This window comes from Mauremys reevesii, linkage group 6 (assembly GCF_016161935.1).
Source record: "Mauremys reevesii isolate NIE-2019 linkage group 6, ASM1616193v1, whole genome shotgun sequence".
Taxonomy (NCBI): domain Eukaryota; kingdom Metazoa; phylum Chordata; order Testudines; family Geoemydidae; genus Mauremys; species Mauremys reevesii.
In genome coordinates, this window is record NC_052628.1 from 908,868 (window position 1) to 930,381 (window position 21,514).

A 21,514-nucleotide genomic window follows, 5' to 3' on the forward strand; every position below is an offset into this window, starting at 1 on the left:
CCCGCCTGTCTCTGCTCTGCAGTGACTGACACCACATCACCCCCATTCTCTGCCTGTCTGCCCTGCAGCGACTGACACCACAACACCCCCATTCTCTGCCTGTCTCTGCCCTGCAGTGATTGACACCACAACACCCCCATTCTCTGCCTGTCTCTGCCCTGCAGCGATTGACACCACATCACCCCCATTCTCTGCCTGTCTCTGCCCTACATCGACTGACACTGCCTGTCCCCCCACCTCTGCCTGTCTCTGCTCTGCAGTGACTGACACCACATCACCCTCATTCTCTGCCTGTCTCTGCCCCACAGCGATTGACACCACATCACCCCCATTCTCTGCCTGTCTCTGCCCTACAGTGACTGACACTGCCTGTCCCCCCACCTCTGCCTGTCTCTGCCCTGCAGCGATTGACACCACATCACCCCCATTCTCTGCCTGTCTCTGCCCCGCAGCGATTGACACCACATCACCCCCTGTGACAACTGGTTTTAATGTTTCCTCTGAATACTGTGTGGGTGCCTAAGTTATGGCCGACCCTCTGTCGCCTGGCAACTAATGGCCTGGGCCCTTCCCCCCTGCAAGGGGATGCTAAAGGTGGGGGAGAACAAAGAGATCAGGTGACCTCCTGGCCCCGGAAAGAGACAAAGCCCAGAGAGGAGGGGCTGGAGGGGGTTTGGTAGTTTTGGAAGCTGGCTGGGAATTGGAGGGGAGGCCTGACAGGGCTTGGGCCTCCCAACAGGGCTGTGGCCTCTCTGGGTAAAGGGGGTCCTGTTCTCTGTACCTACAAGCTCTGTGTTAGACCCTGTTCCTGTCATCGAATAAACCTCTGTGTTACTGGCTGGCTGAGAGTCACGTCTGACTGCGAAGGGGGGGGCAGGACCCTGTGGCTTCCCCAGGACCCGCCTGGGCGGACTCGCTGGGGGAAGCGCACGGAGGGGCAGAGGATGCTGAATGCTCCAAGGAGAGACCCAGGAGGTGAAGCCGTGGGAGCTTCTTGCCCTGCAGACAGTCTGCTCCAAGGGAGAGGAGGCTCCCCAGAGTCCTGCCTGGCTTGGTGGGGAGCAGTTCCAGAGCATCGCCCGGGGACTCCGAGACACCCCCATTCTCTGCCTGTCTCTGGCCCGCAGCGACTGACACTGCCTGTCCCCCCTCCTCTGCCTGTCTCTGCAGTGACTGACACCTCATCATCCCCATTCTCTGCCTGTCTCTGCCCCGCGACTGACACCATTCTGTCCCCGTCAGCTCTTCGCCTGTCTCTGCCCCCAATGACTAACACCTCCCGTCCCCCCTCCTCCGCCTGTCTCTGCTCTGCAGCAAACTGACACCGCCCCTTCCCTCCCATCTCTTGCCCACAGTGACTGATGCCTCCCCTGTGTTTCCCCCCACAGTCATCTACATCTGCGGCCCTCTGGAGATGCTGCACCAGATTATGAGGCTGGCCCAGCGGGAGAGCCTGACCAACGGCGACTACGTCTTCTTCTATGTGGACGTGTTTGGGGAGAGCCTGCGCGCCAGTGCCACCCGCGACGCCTTGAAACCCTGGCAGAACAAACAGAGTCAGGACGTGGGCCTGCGTCAGGCCTTCCAGGTACCCCCCGGGGCTGGGGCTCGGGGCTGGGGCCTGTCCCGTGTCAGCCCCCAGGCAGCCTCCAAGACTCCAAAGCAGGGCCTTTGGGTGCACACGATCCCTGTCTCCCTCTGAGGCGCTATAATAGCTGCCTCCAGAGCACCCCCTGGTGCCCGGGGCACCTCTGCAGTGCTCAGGCTCTGCTTTCCCCTTCTCAGGGCTTCTTAAACGAGCACCACCCAGTCCAGAGAAAATGAAGCATTCCCCGCCTAGGATCCAATTGCCCCTGCCCCTCCAGCCCGAGCTCAGCGTCTCTCTCATGATCAACTCAAATAGCAGTCGCCCACTCAGGCAGCCCAGCTCCCAGCTGCAGCCGGGCACAGTCCTGCCCCCCAGCACCTCCCATCTGGAGTGCGTCCTTCCCCCAACTGCTGACTCAGGGCCCTGCAGGAGCCTCCTCAGGCCATGTCTATGCTACAGACCTCGGCCGGTGCCCAGGACGCTGGCATGAAGCCACTGCAGTTAATACCTGGCTTGTGCACATGCCTGCTGGGGTCCTCGCGCTGTGCTTGTGGCCATGATCAGGGCGGTGCTCCATGGGTAGGTGTCCAGCGTGAACTCACATCATCCGGCACGTTGGCTTTTGGCAAATGCTGGTGATGCGACATGGGGCAGAGACGACTTGTGCAGGGGTGACAGGGAGTGAGGCAGCAAGTCCCCAGCACGCAACAGCCTCCTAAATGCCATCCCTAGGCTGTACGTTTTGCACCTTTTTCAAAAGTCCTGCAGACCTGCCCAGCACTTCACAGTCTGCTGGATCTGACAGGAGCCTGGAGCCTGCACCGCTCTGCGCTCGTCAGACGCGTTGCGAACATGGGACATACGAGCCTCTGGTGTTTGCAGAGCTGCAGGAAGAACCGCATCAACAGGGAATGTGACGATTTCATGGAGGACAGATTGCCATGGGACGTCCAAAAACCAATTCAAGGTTGTTGGTGGTCTCACAAGACAGCTGCAGACGGTGGAGTGCCGCTCCTGGGCTGAGAAATGAGCAGTGACCGGTGGGATCGCACTGCGGTGCAGGTTTGGGACGACGAGCATTGGCGCAGTCCTGGATCTGTGTGCCGAGCTCACCCCAGGCCGCCAGCCCAGGGACACCAGAGCGAGAGCTGCACTGACAGCAGAGAAGTGAGTGGCGATTGCACTGTGAAAGCTTGCAATGCCCCACTCCTACTGGTCAGTGGGAAAGCAGTTTGCAATTGGAAAATGCACAGCACAGGCCGTTATTATTCAAGCCTGCAGGGCCATTAATCGTCTCCTGTTATGCAGGACTGTGACTCTCGGCGGCGTGTAGGACATAGTGGATGGATTTGCAGCTGTGGGGTTCCCGAACAGCGGTAGAGCAACAGACAGCACGTATAGCTCTATTTTAGCCCCAGACCACCTTGCCATAGAGCACATCAGCAGAATGGGCTTTTCTGTGTTTATGCAATGCTGGTGCATCACTGGGGACGCTTCACTGACGTCAGTGTTCACTGGTCCGGACGCTCCCATCTTTAGAACATAGGACTGCTCAGAGAGTTGCAAGCAGGGACTTTATTTCCCAATCAGTGGATCATCATTGGCGATGCTGAAATGCCAGTAGGGATCCTGGGGGGCCCAGCCCACCCCTTACTCCTGTGGCTCATGAAGCTGTACACCAGCCACCTGGACAGCACCAAGGAAAGATGTGCCCGTGGAATATGCTTTTGGTCAAGTGAAGAGACGCTGGTGGTGGTTGCTCACGGGATTAGATCTCAGTGAGAAAAACATCCCCTGTTGTGTCCTGCAGAATACCAGTGAGGCACTGGGGGAAAAGCTGCTGCTAGCGTGGAGGGGGAGTGACTGTCTCCTGAGTTTGACCAGACAGACAGAAGGACTGTGAGAAGAGCTCATGTGGTTGCGGGAGGCCTTGAAAGAGCCCTTTGCCCGTGATCCCGACAATGTGGTGTGGGGGCCAGTGCTCCACCTGGCCCTTACGTGCTGGGGCTGGGGACCATTTCTGATGAGAACAGCTTGTCAGTGTACCTGTGAATTGGGCGCTGCGTGCTGTACCTTTATCATTGTCACACTGTGCGTGGCTGAGCCCAAGAATTCTGGTGCCCAGGACGATAACAAGTCGGGGGCATTTCAGTAGCGCTGGCCTTCCGTAGCATGTGTGGCTAAATAAAGATAAATGATTGTCCCAAACCAGGTTCTCTTGGTGCCCAAAGCGGAGCATGGCGACGGTGTGCAATTATATGCCATCATATGCCAGCAATGCCCCTCTGCTATGTACATCGGCCAAACTGGACAGTCTCTAAGGAAAAGGATAAATGGACACAAATCAGATATTAGGAATGGCAATATACAAAAACCTGTAGGAGACACTTCAACCTCCCTGGCCACACAATAGCAGATCTTTAGGGTGGCCAAATCCAAAAAAAAAAAAACTTCAGACTCAAAGAGAGAAACTGCTGAGCTCAGTTTCATCTGCAATTTTAACACCATCAGTTTAGGAACTAAAAAAAGACTGTGAATGGCTTGGCTTGCACACACCTCAACTGCTGGAACAGGCCCCATCCTCCCTGATTGATCTAACTCGTTATCTCTAGCTTGCTTTTTGCTTTTATATATATACACACCTGCCCCTGCTTTTCCACTGCATGCTTGAAGAAGTGGGTGTTCACCCACTCAGGCTACTAAAAACAAAACATCATCTGTTAGTCTATAAGGTGCCACAGGAGTCTTTGCTGCTTCTACAGAACCAGACTAACACGGCTCCCCCTCTGATAATTAAAAACTGATACGCTAGAAAGTTCAGAAAGAAAGGAACAGAAGGAAACAAGGGGAAAGAACATTCTTGTCCAGTTCGGCCCATTTTGGGTGCCCATACCACAGCCCTGGCTCTCTCCTGTCAGTGTACAGGAAGCTGGGCTGCTCCTGGCTGCCCCTCGGGGTGTAGGGGTGCAGGCAGGGCTGCGCCCCCATGCGACATGGACTGTTAAGAGGGCTGTAGGGAGGTGCTGCCGTGGAGTTCTCCATGGATTGCAAAGGGAGGCGAGCCCGGGCTTGTTGAACCTGTAGGTCCACGAGAGTCTGCAGCATCTGTGTTTGCTGCCGAAGAAGCCCCATCATGGCCTGGTGCACCTCCCTCTCCTTGGCCTGCTGGGACCCTGGGGCCTTTCTCTTGTCTGCTCTTTCCTTCTCCATACAGTCTGCAGTATTCTCGCTCTGGGCCCTCTGCTCACAGTCTGAGGCAGCGCTGGCTTGCAGGATTTCACTGGACATGGGGTGTAGGGGTTCATGTCCTCTTAAATCCCGAGTCCTCTTCTGGCTCAGGAGGGGGAACCCCCCTGAAGCCGCAGTGGCAGAGCTAGAGCTGGAGCACACAGCGGTACCCTTGTCAGCGGAGTCACAACGGAAAGTGAAAGCAAAGCTGCAGAACTCCCCTTGCTCCCCTAACATTTGAAACAAGACTTTCTCGTTGACACCTGCCCTGAGTGATTGTGCCCAGCTCCATTCTGCAGTCTGGGTCATCTGGCGGCAGGGGGGCGAGGGAATGTTACATACGTGCCTGGGGCAAAGACACTGAGAACAGACACTCGACGGGCCGTGCGGATTTCAGCTGAGCTCTCGCTCACGGGAGGCACAGAGACTGCGGCAGCTGCTGGTGTCCCGAAGCCGGTTTCCTGCAGTGGTGCCAGCCGAGCTCATCACAGATTGGCGTGGGACGGGGTCCTACTGTGGAGGAAGAATCGGGCTGCCATCCGTAGAGTCCTTCGGGAGAGGATTGCAGAGTCTCTCTGTGAACGTTTCACCGAGAGCTCGCGGGAGGAGGCAAGGAACATCCCTCAGCACATAAATACGCTGCTCTGCCTGCCACCCTGGCCTAACTCCACAGGGCAGACGCCACCTCTCGTCTCGTCGGTGTGCTGCTACCTCTTCCCGTACGAGTACATGAGCGAGAAGTCGATGGCTGTGTCCTTTCACAGTGCGCTCCGTCACCACCACTGCATTTAGACTGTCATGAGAAGGGCATTCACGTTCCTTCCCAGGCATCAGGCACATCCAGGCGGGACTGGCTGGCCTGGGGAAGTCTCAGACAGGTCCTGGCTCGTGGTGTAGCAGGACCCCCTCCTCCTTGTCCTCACTGTTCACAGCAATGGTCTGGCTCTGGCTCTTGGAGGCATCTGCGGAGGGGGCTGGGGGTGTCTCTGCTGAGGGTGGCATGCAGCTCTTTGTATAAGCAGCAGGTCTGTGGCTTGGCACCAGATCGGTTGTTGGCCTCCCTGGCTTCCTGTTACACCCACCGCAACTCCTCTGCTTTCATGCGACACTGCCACTGGTCCCTGCCACACCCCTTCTCCTGCATCCCCCAAGCAATCTGCTCACGGCTGTCCACGTTTCTATGGCCGGTCCGTAGCGGTGCTCCCCACAGGCCTGGGAGATGCGGTACCTGTCTGCTCCAGGAAGGAGCGCGTCGCTGGCTGGGCAGTTGCACATGACGGTGGAGGGCTGCTAGGCGAGCTGGACACTCAGGAAAAGGCATTTCAGAAATGTCCGGTGGTTTTTAAATAGGGTGCTGGGTTCCGGTCTTCGTGCCCCTGGGCAGCAGAGTTCACAGTTGTGACCAGAGTGGTTGTGCTGGGCATTGTGGGACAGCAGCTGGAGGACCGATGGTGTTACTGCGTCGCCGTAACAGGGCGCATGCGTGGGCGGGAGACAAATGGAAGCGTAGAGACATGCACAGCTAGTTCGACACGAGCCTGACCCTGAGTGTAGACAGGCCTGGCTCTCTGCAGACATAACCACAACGTCCTGGACTCCCCCTTCTCCGCGGCCTCCTGCTGCTTCTCTCCTGGCATCACCTGATTCCTCTTCCGGGGGCTCAGTCTGCAACCAGGGTGGGCCAGCTGTTAAGGGGTGAGCCACCCTGTTATCGGTTCCCTGCAGAAAATCCTGCAGAGCCAGAGCCCCGAGGGAGCTCCCCCAGGGCCCGAGGCACCTGGCGCAGCGTGCGAAGGTCCCGAGGTCGGCAGACGGATGCAGAGGTTCAGACGGGTCAGTCTAGCCAACACCCAGCCAAGCCCTGTCTCGCCCTTTGTCGTTTGTCCCGGGGGTGTGCTCAGTGTCTCTGCACACTCAGCTCCTGGCACCGGTCCCCTGTGCTCTCCGCTCCGGGCTTTGCTCTGCAGGGAACCTCCTTCCTCGGCTGTTCTCACTCGGTGCGACTGTCCCGCCATTGGGGCCCCCCCGGCTCGCCGGAGCCTCCTCTCACACACCTGTGGACGTCATTCATGTTAATGACTCTGGTTCCCAGCCGGGCTGCTGAGTCAGCACCTCCTCCCTTCCCTTCCAGGCAGTGCCTGGCCTCGCCAAGTCCAGAGGGAAATGGAGGCACGCACGGGGATCTTAAAAACATTACCAAAATTCCCACATGGCACAGGCCGGGGGTCAGGGGTCAGGACTAGGGCTGGGGTCAGGGGTCAGGGGTCAGGACTAGGCCAGGGCTGAGGTCAGGGGTCGGGATTAGGTCAGGGGTCAGGCTGGGGCTGAGGTCAAGGGTCGGGCCTACGCCAGGCTGGGGATGGGGGTCAGGGGTTGGGCCTATACCAGGTCAGGGTTAGAGGTCAGGGGTTGGACCTGTGCCAGGTCAGGGTTAGAGGTCAGGGGTCAGGCCTATGCCAGGCTGGGGGTCAGGGTGTGATGAAGTGGGAATGTTCGTAATGGTTTCTCTGAATACTGTGTGGGTGCCTCAGTTTCCCCTTTGCATTTCTTAAGTATCTAGGTCAGAAGTTGGCAACCTTTCAGAAGTGATGTGCCGAGTCTTCAGTTATTCACTCTAATTTAAGGTTTTGCGTGCCAGTCATACACTTTAACGTTTTTAGAAGGTCTGTTTCTATAAGTCTATAATATAGAACTAAACGATTGTTGTATGTAAAGTAAATAAGGTTTATAAAATGTTTAAGAAGCTTCATTTAAAATTAAATTAAAATGCAGAGCCCCCGGACCGGTGGCCAGGACCCAGGCAGTGTGAGTGCCACTGACAATCAGCTTGTGTGCTGCCTTTTCACACGTGCCATAGGTTGCCTACCCCAGATCTAGGTGGTGGGAGAAGGGGGTGTGATTGTTGCAGAGCCCTAGAGGGCAGATGTGATGCTGGCTAAACAGAAAATGGCCGACACCCTGTCTCCTGCCTACAAAGGTGCCAGCTGAAGGTGTTGGAGAACAAAGAGGTCAGGTGACCTCCTGGCCCAGGAAAGGGACAAAGCCCAGAGAGGAGGGGCTGGAGAGTTTCAGTTTGGGGCTGGCTGGGGACGAGGCGTGAAGTGCAGACGTGGGGGTCTGGCTCACTGCCCCCCAGAATTGACCCAGCCGAGGGGTCCGGTTCTCTGGACCCACAAGCTCTGTTTTAGACCCTGTTCCTGGCATCGAATAAACCTCTGTTTTACTGGCTGGCTGAGAGTCACGTCTGACTGCGCAGTGTGGGGGCAGGACCCTGTGGCCCCCCCAGGACCCCGCCTGGGTGGACTTGCTGGGGGAAGCGCACGGAGGGGCAGAGGATGCTGAATGCTCCAAGGAGAGACCCAGGAAGTGAAGCCGTGGGAGCTTCTTGCCCTGCAGACAGGCTGCTCCGAGGGAGAGGAGGCTCCCCAGAGTCCTGCCTGGCTTTGTGGGGAGCAGTTCCAGAGCGTCGCCCGGGGACTCCCTGACACGGGGGTCAGGCCTACGCCAGGCCAGGGCTGGAGTTGGGTCAGGCCTATGTTAGCCTGGGGGTCAGGGGTCGGGACTGCACCAGAGCTTCCAGGTCCATGCCTGGGGTCGGGTTTGGGGGCCCCCACAAAAGCCATTCCCTCTTCAGTGATTGTGGGGAGCCTCACCTCATGCCCTCTCCCTCAGGAGCAGGACACTGGCGGTGGGACACACCCCCCGTGGGGGGGATTCTGGGAGACTCCAGGGGGACACATGGTGTCACACAGGACCGGTGCTATGACCCCAACTTTGGAACAGCTTCTGCAAGGATCCCATCATGGTCCAGACCCCCTAGGGTGTCACTTCTCCTCCAGGGTGAGCCATGCGGCCTCTCCACCTCCTTAGGCTGGACCCCCTGCTCCACCCTGTGAGCGCTGCCCAGCGAGTCCGAGGCAGACCTGTCCAGCCTTGGGGAGCAACGCACCCTTCCGCCAGCGTCTGCAGGGACCCGCAGCCAGCGGGGACAGACAGCCGGGGTTATTAGTCGACTAGCGCACAGCATAGGAAGTCCTTGGTTAGCCCTGGTCAGGTCCACCCAGAGCCCCAAGCCTTGGCCCCTGACCGCTGTGCAGGGTGACCAGACAGCAAATGTGAAAAATCAGGACGCGGATGGGGGGTAATAGGAGCCAAGAAAAAGACCCCAAAATCGGAACTGTCCCTATAAAATTGGGGCATCTGGTCACCCTACCGCTGTGTCCCTGTCGGTGTGTGCCCCAAGCCCTCAGCAGCCAGCCCTTAACCACCCCTGGCACCTCCCCAGCCCTTTCTTCTCCAGCTGGGCAAATGCTACTTGGCTTCCTGGTGAGAGGTAGCCGCCCATGGCCGCTGGTTGCTAGGTATCAATGTCCCAGTGACTGGGGTTCCATTGTCTTCTCACAAACTCCCTGGATATGGGGCCCAAGCCCCAGACTGCAGGGAGCCATCCACACCCGAGTCTCTGAGCCACTGCAGAGAGCACCAAGCCTTTCTACCCACTAGGTAACACTGCAGCACACTGGGGAAACTGAGGCACACATAGACTGCATAAAAATGTTACAGAAAATTCCCACGTGGCCACCCCCGGGGCCCTGAGACAGAACACCCCTCTCTGAGGGGCGCTGTCGCCCTCCCCCCCCGGCCCCAGCAGGGTGGGCTCGCCGCTGGGTACGAGGCAGTGGCCTGTGCTTTGCCTTGCAGACGGTGCTGGTGATCACCTACCATGAACCCCAGAACCCCGAGTACCAGCACTTCCAGACCCAGCTGATCCTGCGAGCCAAGGAGCAGTTCAATGTGGAGCTCGGCTACTCGCTGGTAAGTGGGCTGGGCCTGCCAGAGCGTTGCCAGGGCTGCTGTCTGCCCGGCACCTTCCCTGCTGGGCTGTGGGCAGGGGGTGCCGTGGCACGACCCAAGAGGCCTACGGGGACGGGGCCCGGCCCGAGCATCCTTGGCAAGGCCTGTAAAATGTTGGTCCTGGTCTCAGCTGCCTGGTCCCAGGGCTGGGCCGGGCCAGCCTGCCCCATGTGTGCCGGTGGCATAGAGCAGCCTGGGGGCGGGCGTGCGGGCTGGCTCCCCTCCCCGGGGCAGGGGTGGGCTGGGCGAGCCAGCAGGAGATGAAGGGCGCAGGGTGGGATGGAGAAAACGAAAACGTGAGAGAGGAGGAGGGACCCAGCACAGGAGTGTGGAGGGTGAGCGCCCCCCGCCCCCCATGGAGCTCTTGGCACCCTCCCCCCCGCAGGCCCTGAGGATTCTCCACACGGGAGTGCTGGCAGCTGGGAAGCGGGTGGGTCCCGGCCAGTCCCCGTCCCACCCACCTGCCCCGCACGGGAACCCTCTCCCAGGGCTCCGAGCAGGAAGGGAACAGGCTGGTAGATGCAAAGGGCCCTTCTGGCTGTGCCACTGGTCGGCAGCGGCCCTGCCTGGCCCGGTTACGCCGGGGGATCCAGGGGCCCCACCCAACCCCGGTTCCTGACAGTGCTTCTCTGTGAGCCCCAGTCGCTGAGGTCTGTGCTGTGGGGCTGCAGGGTCCTGTTCACACGCGCATGGCACTGGCTGAACTTGTAGGAAGCCCTTACACACACACACACACACTGCCCGTACACGTGTGCACACTGCCCGTACACACACACGCTGCCTTTACACGTGTGCACGCTGCCCTGACACACACGAGCCGCCCTGACACGTGTGCACACTGCCCGTACACACATGCTGCCCTTACACGTGTGCACGCTGCCCTGGCACACACGCTGCTCTTACACGTGTGCACACTGCCCTGACACACACACTGCCCTTACATGTCTGTACACTGCCCGTACACGCGCCACCCTTACACGTGTGCACACTGCCCGTACACATACACGCCACCCTTACACGTGTACACACTCCCCTTACACACACACACACTGCCCTTACACGTGTGCACACTGCCCGTACACACACACGAGCTGCCTTTACATGTGTGCACGCTGCCCTGACACACACGAGCTGCCCTTACACGTGTGCACACTGCCCGTACACACATGCTGCCCTTACATGTGTGTACACTGCCCTAACACGCGCCACCCTTACACGTGTGCACACTGCCCTTACACACACACTGCCCTTACACGTGTACACACTCCCCTTACACACACACACGCTGTCTTTACATGGGTGCACGCTGCCCTGACACACACATGCTGCCCTTACACGTGTGCATGCTGCCCTGACACTCATGCTGCCCTTACACGTGTGCACGCTGCCCTGACACACACACGCTGCCCTTACACGTGTGCACACTGCCTGTACACACATGCTGCCCTTACACATGTGTACGCTGCCCTGACACGCTCCACCCTTACACGTATGCACACTGCCCTTACACACACACTGCCCTTACACGTGTGTACACTGCCCTGACACATACACACCACCCTTACACGTGTACACACTCCCCTTACACACACACACGCTGCCTTTACATGGGTGCACGCTGCCCTGACACTCATGCTGCCCTTACACGTGTGCACACTGCCCTTACACACACATGCCACCCTTACATGTGTGCACGCTGCCCTGACACACACGGGCTGCCCTTACACGTGTGCACACTGCCCTTACACGTGTGCACACTGCCCTTACATACATGCGCTGCCCTTACACGTGTGCATGGTGTCCTGACACACACGGACTGCCTTTACATGTATGCACGCTGCCCTGATGCACACACTGCCCTTACACATGTACATGCTGCCCTGACACACATGCAGCACCCTTACACGTGTGCATGCTGCCCTGACACACACACTGCTCTTACATGTGTGCGCTGCCCTGACACACACATGCCACCCTTACATGTGTGCACTCTGCCCTGACACACACACTGCCCTTACACGTGTGCACGCTGCCCTGACACACACACTGCCCTTACACGTGTGCACGCTGCCCTGACACACATGCGCCACCCTTACATGTGTGCACGCTGCCCTGGCACACACGCTGCTCTTACATGTGTGCACACTGCCCTGACACACATGTGCTACCCTTAAACGTGCACACTCTGCCCTGACACACACGCTGCCCTGACACACACGCTGCCCTCTGTCTCTGGCACATCAACCCCCCCGCAGCAGCGGCACTGGGAGCTCCCCCCTCGCTCGCTGAGGACTGGCCCTGGGGATGGTTCCCGTTGAACAGTGCCCCTCCAAGGACAGCAGGTCTGTGTCTCATGGAGGCAGCGGGGGCTGGGCCCTGCCCGCAGGGCTCACAGAGTTACGGCCGCTGCAGTGCCCTGCACAGTGACAACAGCCCCTGATTGCGGTGCAGGCAGGTGGAGGCTGAGGGCATCCTTGACCTATCGTTTCTGTGCTGCTAAGGGCCCGGGTTTCTGAATGCTCGGAGAGTGTCGCTTAGCAACCTCCTGGATTTGGAAGGGGCGACGCGTGCGGTCGAATCTGGCACGCTGCAGCGGGAGTCGCCTGGGCTGTTGCTCTCGGCGGTGCCTGCTGTGCACGTGGGGTGGGGGTGGCTGCTCGTGAGAGCCTCTCCCTCCTCTCACATGCCACGGGGACAAGGAAGTTCCAGGGAAACCAAGGGGCAGCAGCGTTACAGCTGATGAAAGCAAATGCACAATGTGTGATCGGCCTGCGGAACTCTCCGCCACAAGGTGTCACTGAGGCTGCAAGCCCAGGGAAGGCTCAGCTATTTCTGTGGTGAATGAGACCAGCCAGACTCACAATACTAAGGATTAAAACCAGTTTGGGAGGGACCTGTGCCTCGCAGTGGGAGAGCCCTGAGGGATGGGGCTGCCGTCCCATCCTTGGGGCGTGGGGCTGCGGCAGGTTCAGCTCCTCTGGTGCTGCGGCTGGCAGGTGTTGACTTCTGTGGCTCAGGTAGCTCCATGAATTGCTTAACTTCTCTGTATCTTTATGAACAAAGGGAATTGCCCAGGTTATGCCGTATGCTGGGATCCCTCCTATGAGGGCAGAGCGGCTGTAGTGGGGATACTCTCGGGGTGCAGCCCCATTATGTGAAGGTCGTGATTAGAGCTGGAGCCCAGACTTCACTGCCCTGTGGCCTGGTGGCTGGGAGTCACTCCTCAGCCAGGAAGCTGGAGTCTGTAGTCGTCTCAGGGTCTGTCTACACAGCAAAGCAAAACCCCCACTGGCCCGTGCCAGCCGACTTGAGCCGTGGGGCTCGTCCCTGCTGTGTGGATTCTGCAGCCTGAGCGCTGGGATCCTCCCACCCCGCAGGGTCCTGGAGCCCGGGGCTCCAGCCACAGCAATGAAACAGCCCCGCAGCCGAAGTCAGCTGGCAGGGGCCAGCCGTGGGGTTTTCTTTGCTGTGTAGACAGACCTTTAGGAGCTTCCCCCTGGGGCTGTGCTGGTGGGTGGCTGAGGGCCCCAGGATGGGGCTGCAGGCTGCTGTGGAATGGCTGGAGCAGGGGGCTGGAGCCGGGGGTCGCTCTCGCTGTTGGGGAGTCTCTGGAGCGTGGCTGGGCTGGGCTGGGCTGGGAGCCCAGCCAGCTGCTGTTGGGCGACGCTCAGGCTGCAGCACTGCCTGGCTCCCTGTGTCGGGCAGCACCAGGGGAGCGGGCGCTGCCCGTGCGAAGCAATGACGGGGCAGGGGACAGCTCCAGTGATGGATCCAGGCTTGCTGGGCCAGAGGCCGGGAAGTTCCAGGGCTCGGTGCCTGGGAGCAGATCCTCTCTGCCAAGCAACCTCTGGAGTGAGATTTGGGAAGCTGCCCTCCCCCAACCCCCACTGTCCCCAAGGGCCCCGCGCTCCCCCGAGGTGTGACCCCAGGGAGCTGCCTGCCGGTGCGGCTCAGGACAAGCCAGTGGATCCGATGGTGCCCTGGGGAGCGTGTGGGGAGCCCACCTGCTGTGTGCAGGCCCCAGCTGCTTAGCTGGGAGGTCACCTGCCCCACGGAGCGGGGGGGTCCTGCTGCAGGTGGGGGAGACGGGCGGGTGCTCACACAGCCCCTAGGACAGCAGCACATGCACCCAACAGCCTCCTGAGGCTTCCCCCTGCACCCCACAGCCTGGACCTCTGAGGGGAGCAGCAGTGCCCCAGCCCCGTTCCCTCACCTGTCACCATGGGTCCCTCCTGTGCAGCCCCAACCTCTGCACTCTCCCTCGATACCGGGCGTCACCCGGCCCCTGCTCATTCTGTGCCCTGCTCAGAAGCCCTGCATTCCTGCTGCACCCTTGCCAGGTGGGGCACGGGGGGCTGGGGGGTCGTGTCAGGGATAGGGGCCACGTCGGGTGCGGGGCTGTCTCTGGTAGAGGGGACCGTGGCAGGCATGGGCGGCTGTATGGGCTGTGCTGTGGATCAGAGCCAGGGGGCTGGGGGGCCGTGCTGGGATTGGCGCTGTGCCGGGCGCGGGGCTGGCTCTGGCGCAGGGCACCGCGGAGGAGGTACTGGGGGGGCTATACGTGCCGTGTCAGAGATCAGGACTGGGGGGCCGTGCTGGGGATTGGCGCTGTGCCGGGTACGGGGCTGGCTTTGGCGCAGGGCACCGCGGAGGAGGTGCAGGGGGGCTGTACGGGCCATGCTGGGGATTGGCGCTGTGCCGGGCGCGGGGCTGGCTTTGGCGCAGGGCACCGCGGAGGAGGTACGGGGGGGCTGTACGGGCCATGTCAGGGATCAGGCTGGGGGGCCGTGCTGGGATTGGCGCTGTGCTGGGTACGGGGCTGTCTCCGGTGCAGGCACCAGGACGGGCGCAGGGCTCTGATGTCTCTCTCCCGGGGCAGATGAACCTGGTGGCCGGCTGCTTCTACGACGGCGTGCTGCTCTACGCCATGGCGCTGAACGAGACGCTGGCCGAGGGCGGCTCCAAGAAGGATGGCACCCGCATCGTGCAGAAGATGCGGGACCGGAAGTTCCAGGGTACCGGCCTGGGGAGCCCGTGGGGGGAGGGGAGAGGCCAGCCCAGGCGCTCTGGCTGGCACAGGCTGTGTCCCCGTCACTATCCCAGCAGCTTTTGCCAGGGCGGCCATGGCCTGTGCTGGCCCCGCTGGGTGCGCTCGGGCCCAGCGCCCGGCCAGGCACACGAGTTGCCAGGGGGAGCCCCAGGCCCAGCTACTGCTCGTCGGTGTTCAGGAGAGACGCTGGGGCTGGAGGGGACCCCCACACCCTCCCTCTGCCTCCCCAGCCCCAGGGCGCTCACCCCTGCCCCTCCCTTCCAGGGGTCACCGGACTGGTGAGCATGGACAGCAACAACGACCGGGACACGGACTTCAGTCTGTGGGCGATGGGTGACCCCGAGAGTGGGGAATACGAGGTGGGTGCGGCCCCGAGCCAGGGGGGCTCCAGTGCCCACAGGCCTGTCCCAGCTGCCGAGCCACCTCCCAGGGCAGGGCAGGGCTGGGAGCAGAGCTGAGCCTGCCGGGGGGGTTGGGGGAGGGAGATGCAGCAGGGTCAGTGCCCCCAGCGGGGGTCGGAGGGATTTGGGGGGGACAAAGCGGGGGGGAGGGGGAGGCTTTGTGACGCCTGTGCTCTGCGCTGTTGGGGGGCTGGGTGCATGGAGGGGTGGGGGATCTGCTGGTCTGGCTGGAGGGGTCGCTGTGGCCCAGCTGTGCCCTCTCTCCATGCAGGTGGCAGGGCACTACGTCGGGGCGGAGAAGACGCTGAACTGGCCGGGGAGGCCCATTCAATGGGTGAAGGGGGCGCCCCCCCTCGACAACCCCCCCTGCATCTTCGATGTGGATGACCCCTCCTGTGATAAAAGTGGGTGTGATGGGCCTGCACCCCTGCCCTGGGCAGTCTGCATCCTGTTGGGCCTGTCCCCTGAGCCCCCGGCATCCTTGCCTCCCATTCAGCCTGCCCTGGGATGGGGGTCTGGTCGGGGGGCCCCGCATCCCTCTGCCCAGCAGCGTCTGGACTGGAAGGCGCCTGCCCCATATGCAGGAAAATGCCCAGCTGAGCCAGGAGCCTTGGGGCTGCAGGACGCCTGCTCCCCTGCGAGGTCTGGGGCTGCCTGCCCTCCTGAGCCCCCCGCCCCCCCGCCCCCTGGATCCATCCCCGGATCTCTGAGCATGGGGAGCTCTGCCAGGTCTCCGGCTGCTGCCCTCAGGACAGGGCTTGGGGGCTGTGTGGGGAGCCCTGCCCTGCTAACGAGCTCTCCGCTCGTCTCTCTAGCCCCACTCTCCACGCTGGCCATCGTGGCGCTGGGCACCGGCCTCACCCTCATCATGTTTGGAATCTCCAGCTTCCTGATTTTCAGGTGAGACGGCTCTGCCCAGCCCTGGCACCCTGCTCCCGGGGCCCCGCCATGGCACCCTGCTCCCGGGGCCCCGTCCTGGTACCCGGCTCCCGGGGCCCCGTCCTGGATCCTGCTCCCGGGGCCCCACCACGGCACCCTGCTCCCGGGGCCCCACCCTGGCACCCTGCTCCCGGGGCCCAGCCCTGGCACCCTGCTCCCGGGGCCCCGTCCTGGCACCCTGCTCCCGGGGCCCCGTCCTGGCACCCTGCTCCCGGGGCCCCGCCACGGCACCCTGCTCCCGGGGCCCCACCCTGGCACCCTGTTCCCGGGGCCCCGCCACGGCACCCGTCTCCCGGGGCCCAGTCCTGGCACCCTGCTGCCGGGGCCCAGCCCTGGCACCCTGCTCCCAGGGCCCCGCCACGGCACCCGGCCCCGGGCCCATTCCTGGCACCCTGCTCCCGGGGCCCCACCCTGGATCCTTCTCCCGGGGCCCCCCCACGGCACCCTGCTCCCGGGGCCCCCCCACGGCACCCTGCTCCCAGGGCCCAGCCCTGGCACCCTGCTCCCGGGGCCCCTCCACGGCACCCTGCTCCCGGGGCCCCGCCCTGGCACCCTGCTCCCGGGGCCCCACCACGGCACCCTGCTCCCAGGCCCCCGCCCTGGCACCCTGCTCCTGGGGCCCCGCCCTGGCACCCTGCTCCCGGGGCCCCGCCCTGGCACCCTGCTCCCGGGGCCCCACCACAGCACCCTGCTCCCGGGGCCCCGTCCTGGCACCCTGCTCCCGGGGCCCAGCCCTGGCACCCTGCTCCCGGGGCCCGCCCTGGCACCCGGCTCCCGGGGCCCAGCCCTGGCACCCTGCTCCCGGGGCCCGCCCGGGCAGCCTGCTCGGGCCCCACCCTGGATCCTGCTCCCGGGCCCCACCACGGCACCCTGCTCCTGGGCCCCGCCCTGGCACCCTGCTCCCGGGGCCCAGCCCTGGCACCCTGCTCCCGGGCCCCGCCCTGCCACCCTCATACCGGGGCCCCGCCCTGGCACCGGCTCCCGGGGCGCCGCCACGGCAACCTGCTCCCGGGGCCCCGCCCACTGGCACCCTGCTCCCGGGCCCAGCCCTGGCACCCTGCTCCCGGGGCCCCGCCATGGCACCCTGCTCCCGGGGCCCCGCCCTGGATCCTGCTCCCGGGGCCCCACCACGGCACCCTGCTCCCTGGGCCCCGCCCTGGCACCCTGCTCCCGGGCGCCGCCCTGGCACCCTGCTCCCGGGCCCCGCCCTGATCCTGCTCCCGGGCCCCACCACGGCACCCTGCTCCCGGGGCCCGCCCTGGCACCCTGCTCCCGGGGCGCCGCCCTGGCACCCTATTCCCGGGGCCCCACCCTGGCACCCTGCTCCCGGGGCCCCGCCCTGGATCCTGCTCCCGGGCCCCACCACGGCACCCTGCTCCCGGGCCCCGGCCTGGCACCCTGCTCCCGGGGCCCCGCCCCGGCACCCTGCTCCCGGGGCCCGCCCTGGCACCCTGCTCCCGGGGCCCCGCCCTGGCACCCTGCTCCCGGGGCCCCGCCCTGGAACCCGCTCCCCGGGCCCCACCACGGCACCCTGCTCCCGGGGCCCAGCCCTGGCACCCTGCTCCCGGGCGCCGCCCCTGGCACCCTATTCCCGGGCCCCTCCCTGGCACCCTGCTCCCGGGGCCCCGCCCTGGATCCTGCTCCCGGGGCCCCACCACGGCACCCTGCTCCCGGGGCCCCGGCCTGGCACCCGACTCCCGGGGCCCCGCCACGGCACCCTGCTCCCGGGCCCCCGCCCTTTCACCCGGCGCCCGGGGCCCCCCCATGGAACCCTGCTCCGGGTGCCCCGCCCTGGCTCCTGCTCCCGGGGCCCCGTCCTGGCACCCTGCTCCCGGGGCCCAGCCCTGGCACCCTGCTCCCGGGCCCCCGCCCTGGCACCCTGCTCCCGGGCCCCCGCCCTGGCACCCTGCTCCCGGGGCCCCGTCCTGGCACCCTGCTCCCGGGGCCCCACCACGGCACCCTGCTCCCGGGGCCCCGCCCTGGCACCCTGCTCCCGGGGCCCTGCCCTGGATCCTGCTCCCGGGGCCCCGCCCTGGCACCCTGCTCCCAGGGCCCCACCATGGCACCCTGCTCCCGGGGCCCCGCCCTGGGACCCTGCTCCCGGGGCCCCGCCCTGGCACCCGGCTCCCGGGGCCCCATCCTGGCACCCTGCTCCCGGGCCCCACCACGGCACCCTGCTCCCGGGCCCAGCCCTGGCACCCTGCTCCCGGGCCCCGCCTGGCACCCGACTCCCGGGCCCCGCCACGGCACCCTGCTCCCGGGGCCCCGCCACGGCACCCTGCTCCCGGGGCCCCCCCACGGCACACTGCTCCCGGGGCCCCGCCCTGGCACCCTGCTCCCGGGGCCCCGCCCTGGCACCCTGCTCCCGGGGCCCCACCACGGCACCCTGCTCCCGGGGCCCAGCCCTGGACCCCTGCTCCCGGGGCGCCGCCCTGGCACCCTGCTCCCGGGGCCCCGCCCTGGCACCCGGCTCCCGGGGCCCCATCCTGGCACCCTGCTCCCGGGGCCCCGTCCTGGCACCCTGCTCCCGGGGCCCAGCCCTGGCTCCCTGCTCCCGGGGCCCCGTCCTGGCACCCTGCTCCCGGGGCCCCTTCCTGGCACCCTGCTCCCGGGGCCCCACCACGGCACCCTACTCCCAGGGCCCCGCCCTGGCACCCTGCTCCCGGGGTCCCGCCCTGGCACCCTGCTCCCGGGGCCCCGCCACAGCACCCTGCTCCCGGGGCCCCGCCCTGGCACCCTACTCCCGGGGCCCAGCCCTGGCACCCTGCTCCCGGGGCCCCGCCCTGGCACCCTGCTCCCGGGGCCCCGTCCTGGCACCCTGCTCCCGGGGCCCCCCCACGGCACCCTGCTCCCGGGGCCCTGCCCTGGGACCCTGCTCCCGGGGCCCTGCTCCCAGGTCGGATCACAGCCACTGCATGTGCACTGCAGGGTGGGGTGGGGTGAATCCTTAGCAGCCCCCTTCCCACTGGCACCCAGCAGCCCCTCAGCAGAGGCCAAAGGCAGAGGGGCTGCCGAGTGGAGCCCCCAGGAGGGGGCCAGCTGAGGACCGGGAGTGGGGGGCGGCTCTGCCACTGCCCGGGGTGCTCTGTGCCTGGCCCAGCCAGTCCCTCCGCAGCGCGCCAAGGCGCAGGGCCCGGCTGGTGGCCCCCTGGCAGAGACGTCCTGTCCTGGGGGCTCCTGGGCGAATGTCCCCCCCTGTGATCAGAGCCGGCCAGTCCCCAGGCAGCTCCAGCCAGGAGGCAGCTGTGAGGGGGAGCAGCCGTACACAGCGCAGCAAGATCCCTCGATACCAGCCGCCCTTCGGAGGGCAGCTCTGGGTCCTCCGCCCGGCCGGCTGCAGCCCCACGCTGCCCAGCCTGGGGCCACCCCCACATCCCAGAGCACCAGGCCCACCGGCAGCTGGGTTCCTCTGGGAATCACTCGGCTCAGAGCTTCTGTATTAACCCCGGAGCCTCCCGGGGAGCTCAGCCCCATGGCACCATCCTGCTCTGTAGCCTGGCACCCTGGCGCGGTATCTGAACTGCCGGCCTGCCCCCCGCCCCGCAGTATCCGAAGGCATTGGCTGGCGTCACAGCACCAGTGCAGGGGCCGGGAGGCTGTGGCCAGGGCTTCCCGGGGCTCCTCCAGCAGCGAGCCTGCCACGTGCACCACCCTGGGGAGTGCGGTCTGCCCCTGCTCCCGCCTGACCGGCACGGAGTCCCTGAGCGGTGCCACGTCTGGCACAGGGGGACTGGGTCCCCCACAGGGATCCCACAGGAGGCTCCGGAGGATGCTGCTCCCAGGGGACAGCGCCCCATTCCCTCAGCCACCCCAGTGCGGTGGCTAACGGGTACAGGCCCCACCCCATGTTGTATGTGCACATGCTTGTGCTCCGCTGCACACACAGCATAACACGCCGCACATGCCTGGTGAAGCTCGTGCGTGCACACCCAGTGTGACCGGGCTCTGAGAGAGGGGCTGCGTGGCACTAGGGTCTGACTCCACCCTGGGCACAGGGGGGTGGGGACAGGCCTGGGGGCTGGACTCTCTGGGACACTCCAGCCGTGTCACCTGTGAGCACGGTGCCCCGGGGGCTCCCCTGACACCCTGTGCTCCCCAGGAAGCTGATGCTGGAGAAGGAGCTGGCCAGTATGTTGTGGCGGATCCGCTGGGATGAGCTGCAGTTTGGGAACGCTGAGCGCTACTACAAGGGGGCGGGCAGCCGGCTCACCCTGTCGCTGGTGAGAACTCCCATCCCCGTACGTCCCGCGCCTCCAGAGCGCCCGCGCCAGCGGCCATCCCGGCACCCGTACGCCTCGGCCCCTCCCCGACAGAGCCCCTGCGCCTCGGCCCCTCCCTGATAGACCCCCTACACCTCGGCCCCTCCCCGGCAGAGCCCGTACGTCCCGTGCCTCCAGAGCGCCCGCGCCTGTGGCCATCCCGGCACCCGTACGCCTCGGCCCCTCCCCGACAGAGCCCCTACGCCTCGGCCCCTCCCCGATAGAGCCCCTACGCCTCGGCCCCTCCCCGACAGAGCCCCTACGCCTCGGCCCCTCCCCGGCAGAGCCCCTGCGCCTCGGCCCCTCCCCGGCAGAGCCTGTATGCCCCGCGCCTCCAGAGCGCCCACGCCTGTGGCCATCCAGGCACCCGTACGCCTCGGCCCCTCCCTGATAGACCCCCTGCACCTCGGCCCCTCCCCGATAGAGCCCCTGTGCCTCGGCCCCTCTCCTGTGGGGCCCCACCCTTTGTACCGTGCCCTATACACTCCCTCAGCCACCCCCACAGAACCTTTCTATGCACTATCCCCTGTCACCTCCCCAGCCATCCCCACGTAGCTCTTACAACTCGCCCATCACCTCCAGGCACCCACTAAGCCAGCCCCTGGCCCTCCTGCCACCCCCTAGCCTAGAGCACCCCCCAGGCCACTCTCCCTCCCGCGCTCTCCTAACTGCCTTGTTCCCTCCCAGCGCGGCTCCAGCTACGGCTCCCTGATGACGGCCCATGGCAAGTACCAGATCTTCGCCAACACTGGCCACTTCAAGGTGAGTCCCTGGCATTCGCCTGCCCCGTCCCCTTGCATTGAGCCCTGCCCCGTGTGGCGCTGAACCTGTCCCTGTCCCTACCCCCCAGGGGAACGTGGTGTTCAAAGGCATCCGCGCCTGCCCCGTCCCCTTGCACTGACCTCCCGCCCGTGCGGCGCTGACCTGTCCCTGTCCCTGGCCCCCAGGGGAACGTGGTGGCTATCAAGCATGTGAATAAGAAGCGGATCGAGCTGACGAGGCAGGTGCTCTTCGAACTCAAACACGTATGTACTGGGGAGCTGGGCAGGTTGGGCTCGCGGCCGGGGAGGCGATGGGGGGCCCAGGGGTCTGTGCTGGGGCAGGAGTGATTGACGCTGGGGGGGTTCCAGCCTGCCCCAGCACTGGCTGAGTGCGGCGTGGTTCAGAGCCCTGCCCGTGCTCAGCTCACGTCGAG

The 21,514-nt window shown here is 64.6% G+C and overlaps 1 protein-coding gene across 1 annotated transcript in view; it reads left to right on the forward strand.

Moving 5' to 3' along the window:
* NPR2 (natriuretic peptide receptor 2) overlaps positions 1–21,514 on the forward strand; it is a 53,502-nt gene that overhangs the window by 14,179 nt on the left and 17,809 nt on the right. The window contains exons 2-10 of the mRNA XM_039544954.1: positions 1,389–1,588; positions 9,518–9,631; positions 14,550–14,685; positions 14,985–15,079; positions 15,393–15,525; positions 15,937–16,021; positions 20,160–20,280; positions 21,007–21,081; positions 21,267–21,344. Of these exons, the coding sequence (XP_039400888.1) occupies positions 1,389–1,588; positions 9,518–9,631; positions 14,550–14,685; positions 14,985–15,079; positions 15,393–15,525; positions 15,937–16,021; positions 20,160–20,280; positions 21,007–21,081; positions 21,267–21,344 (1,037 nt within the window). The remainder of the gene's footprint in view (positions 1–1,388; positions 1,589–9,517; positions 9,632–14,549; positions 14,686–14,984; positions 15,080–15,392; positions 15,526–15,936; positions 16,022–20,159; positions 20,281–21,006; positions 21,082–21,266; positions 21,345–21,514) is intronic.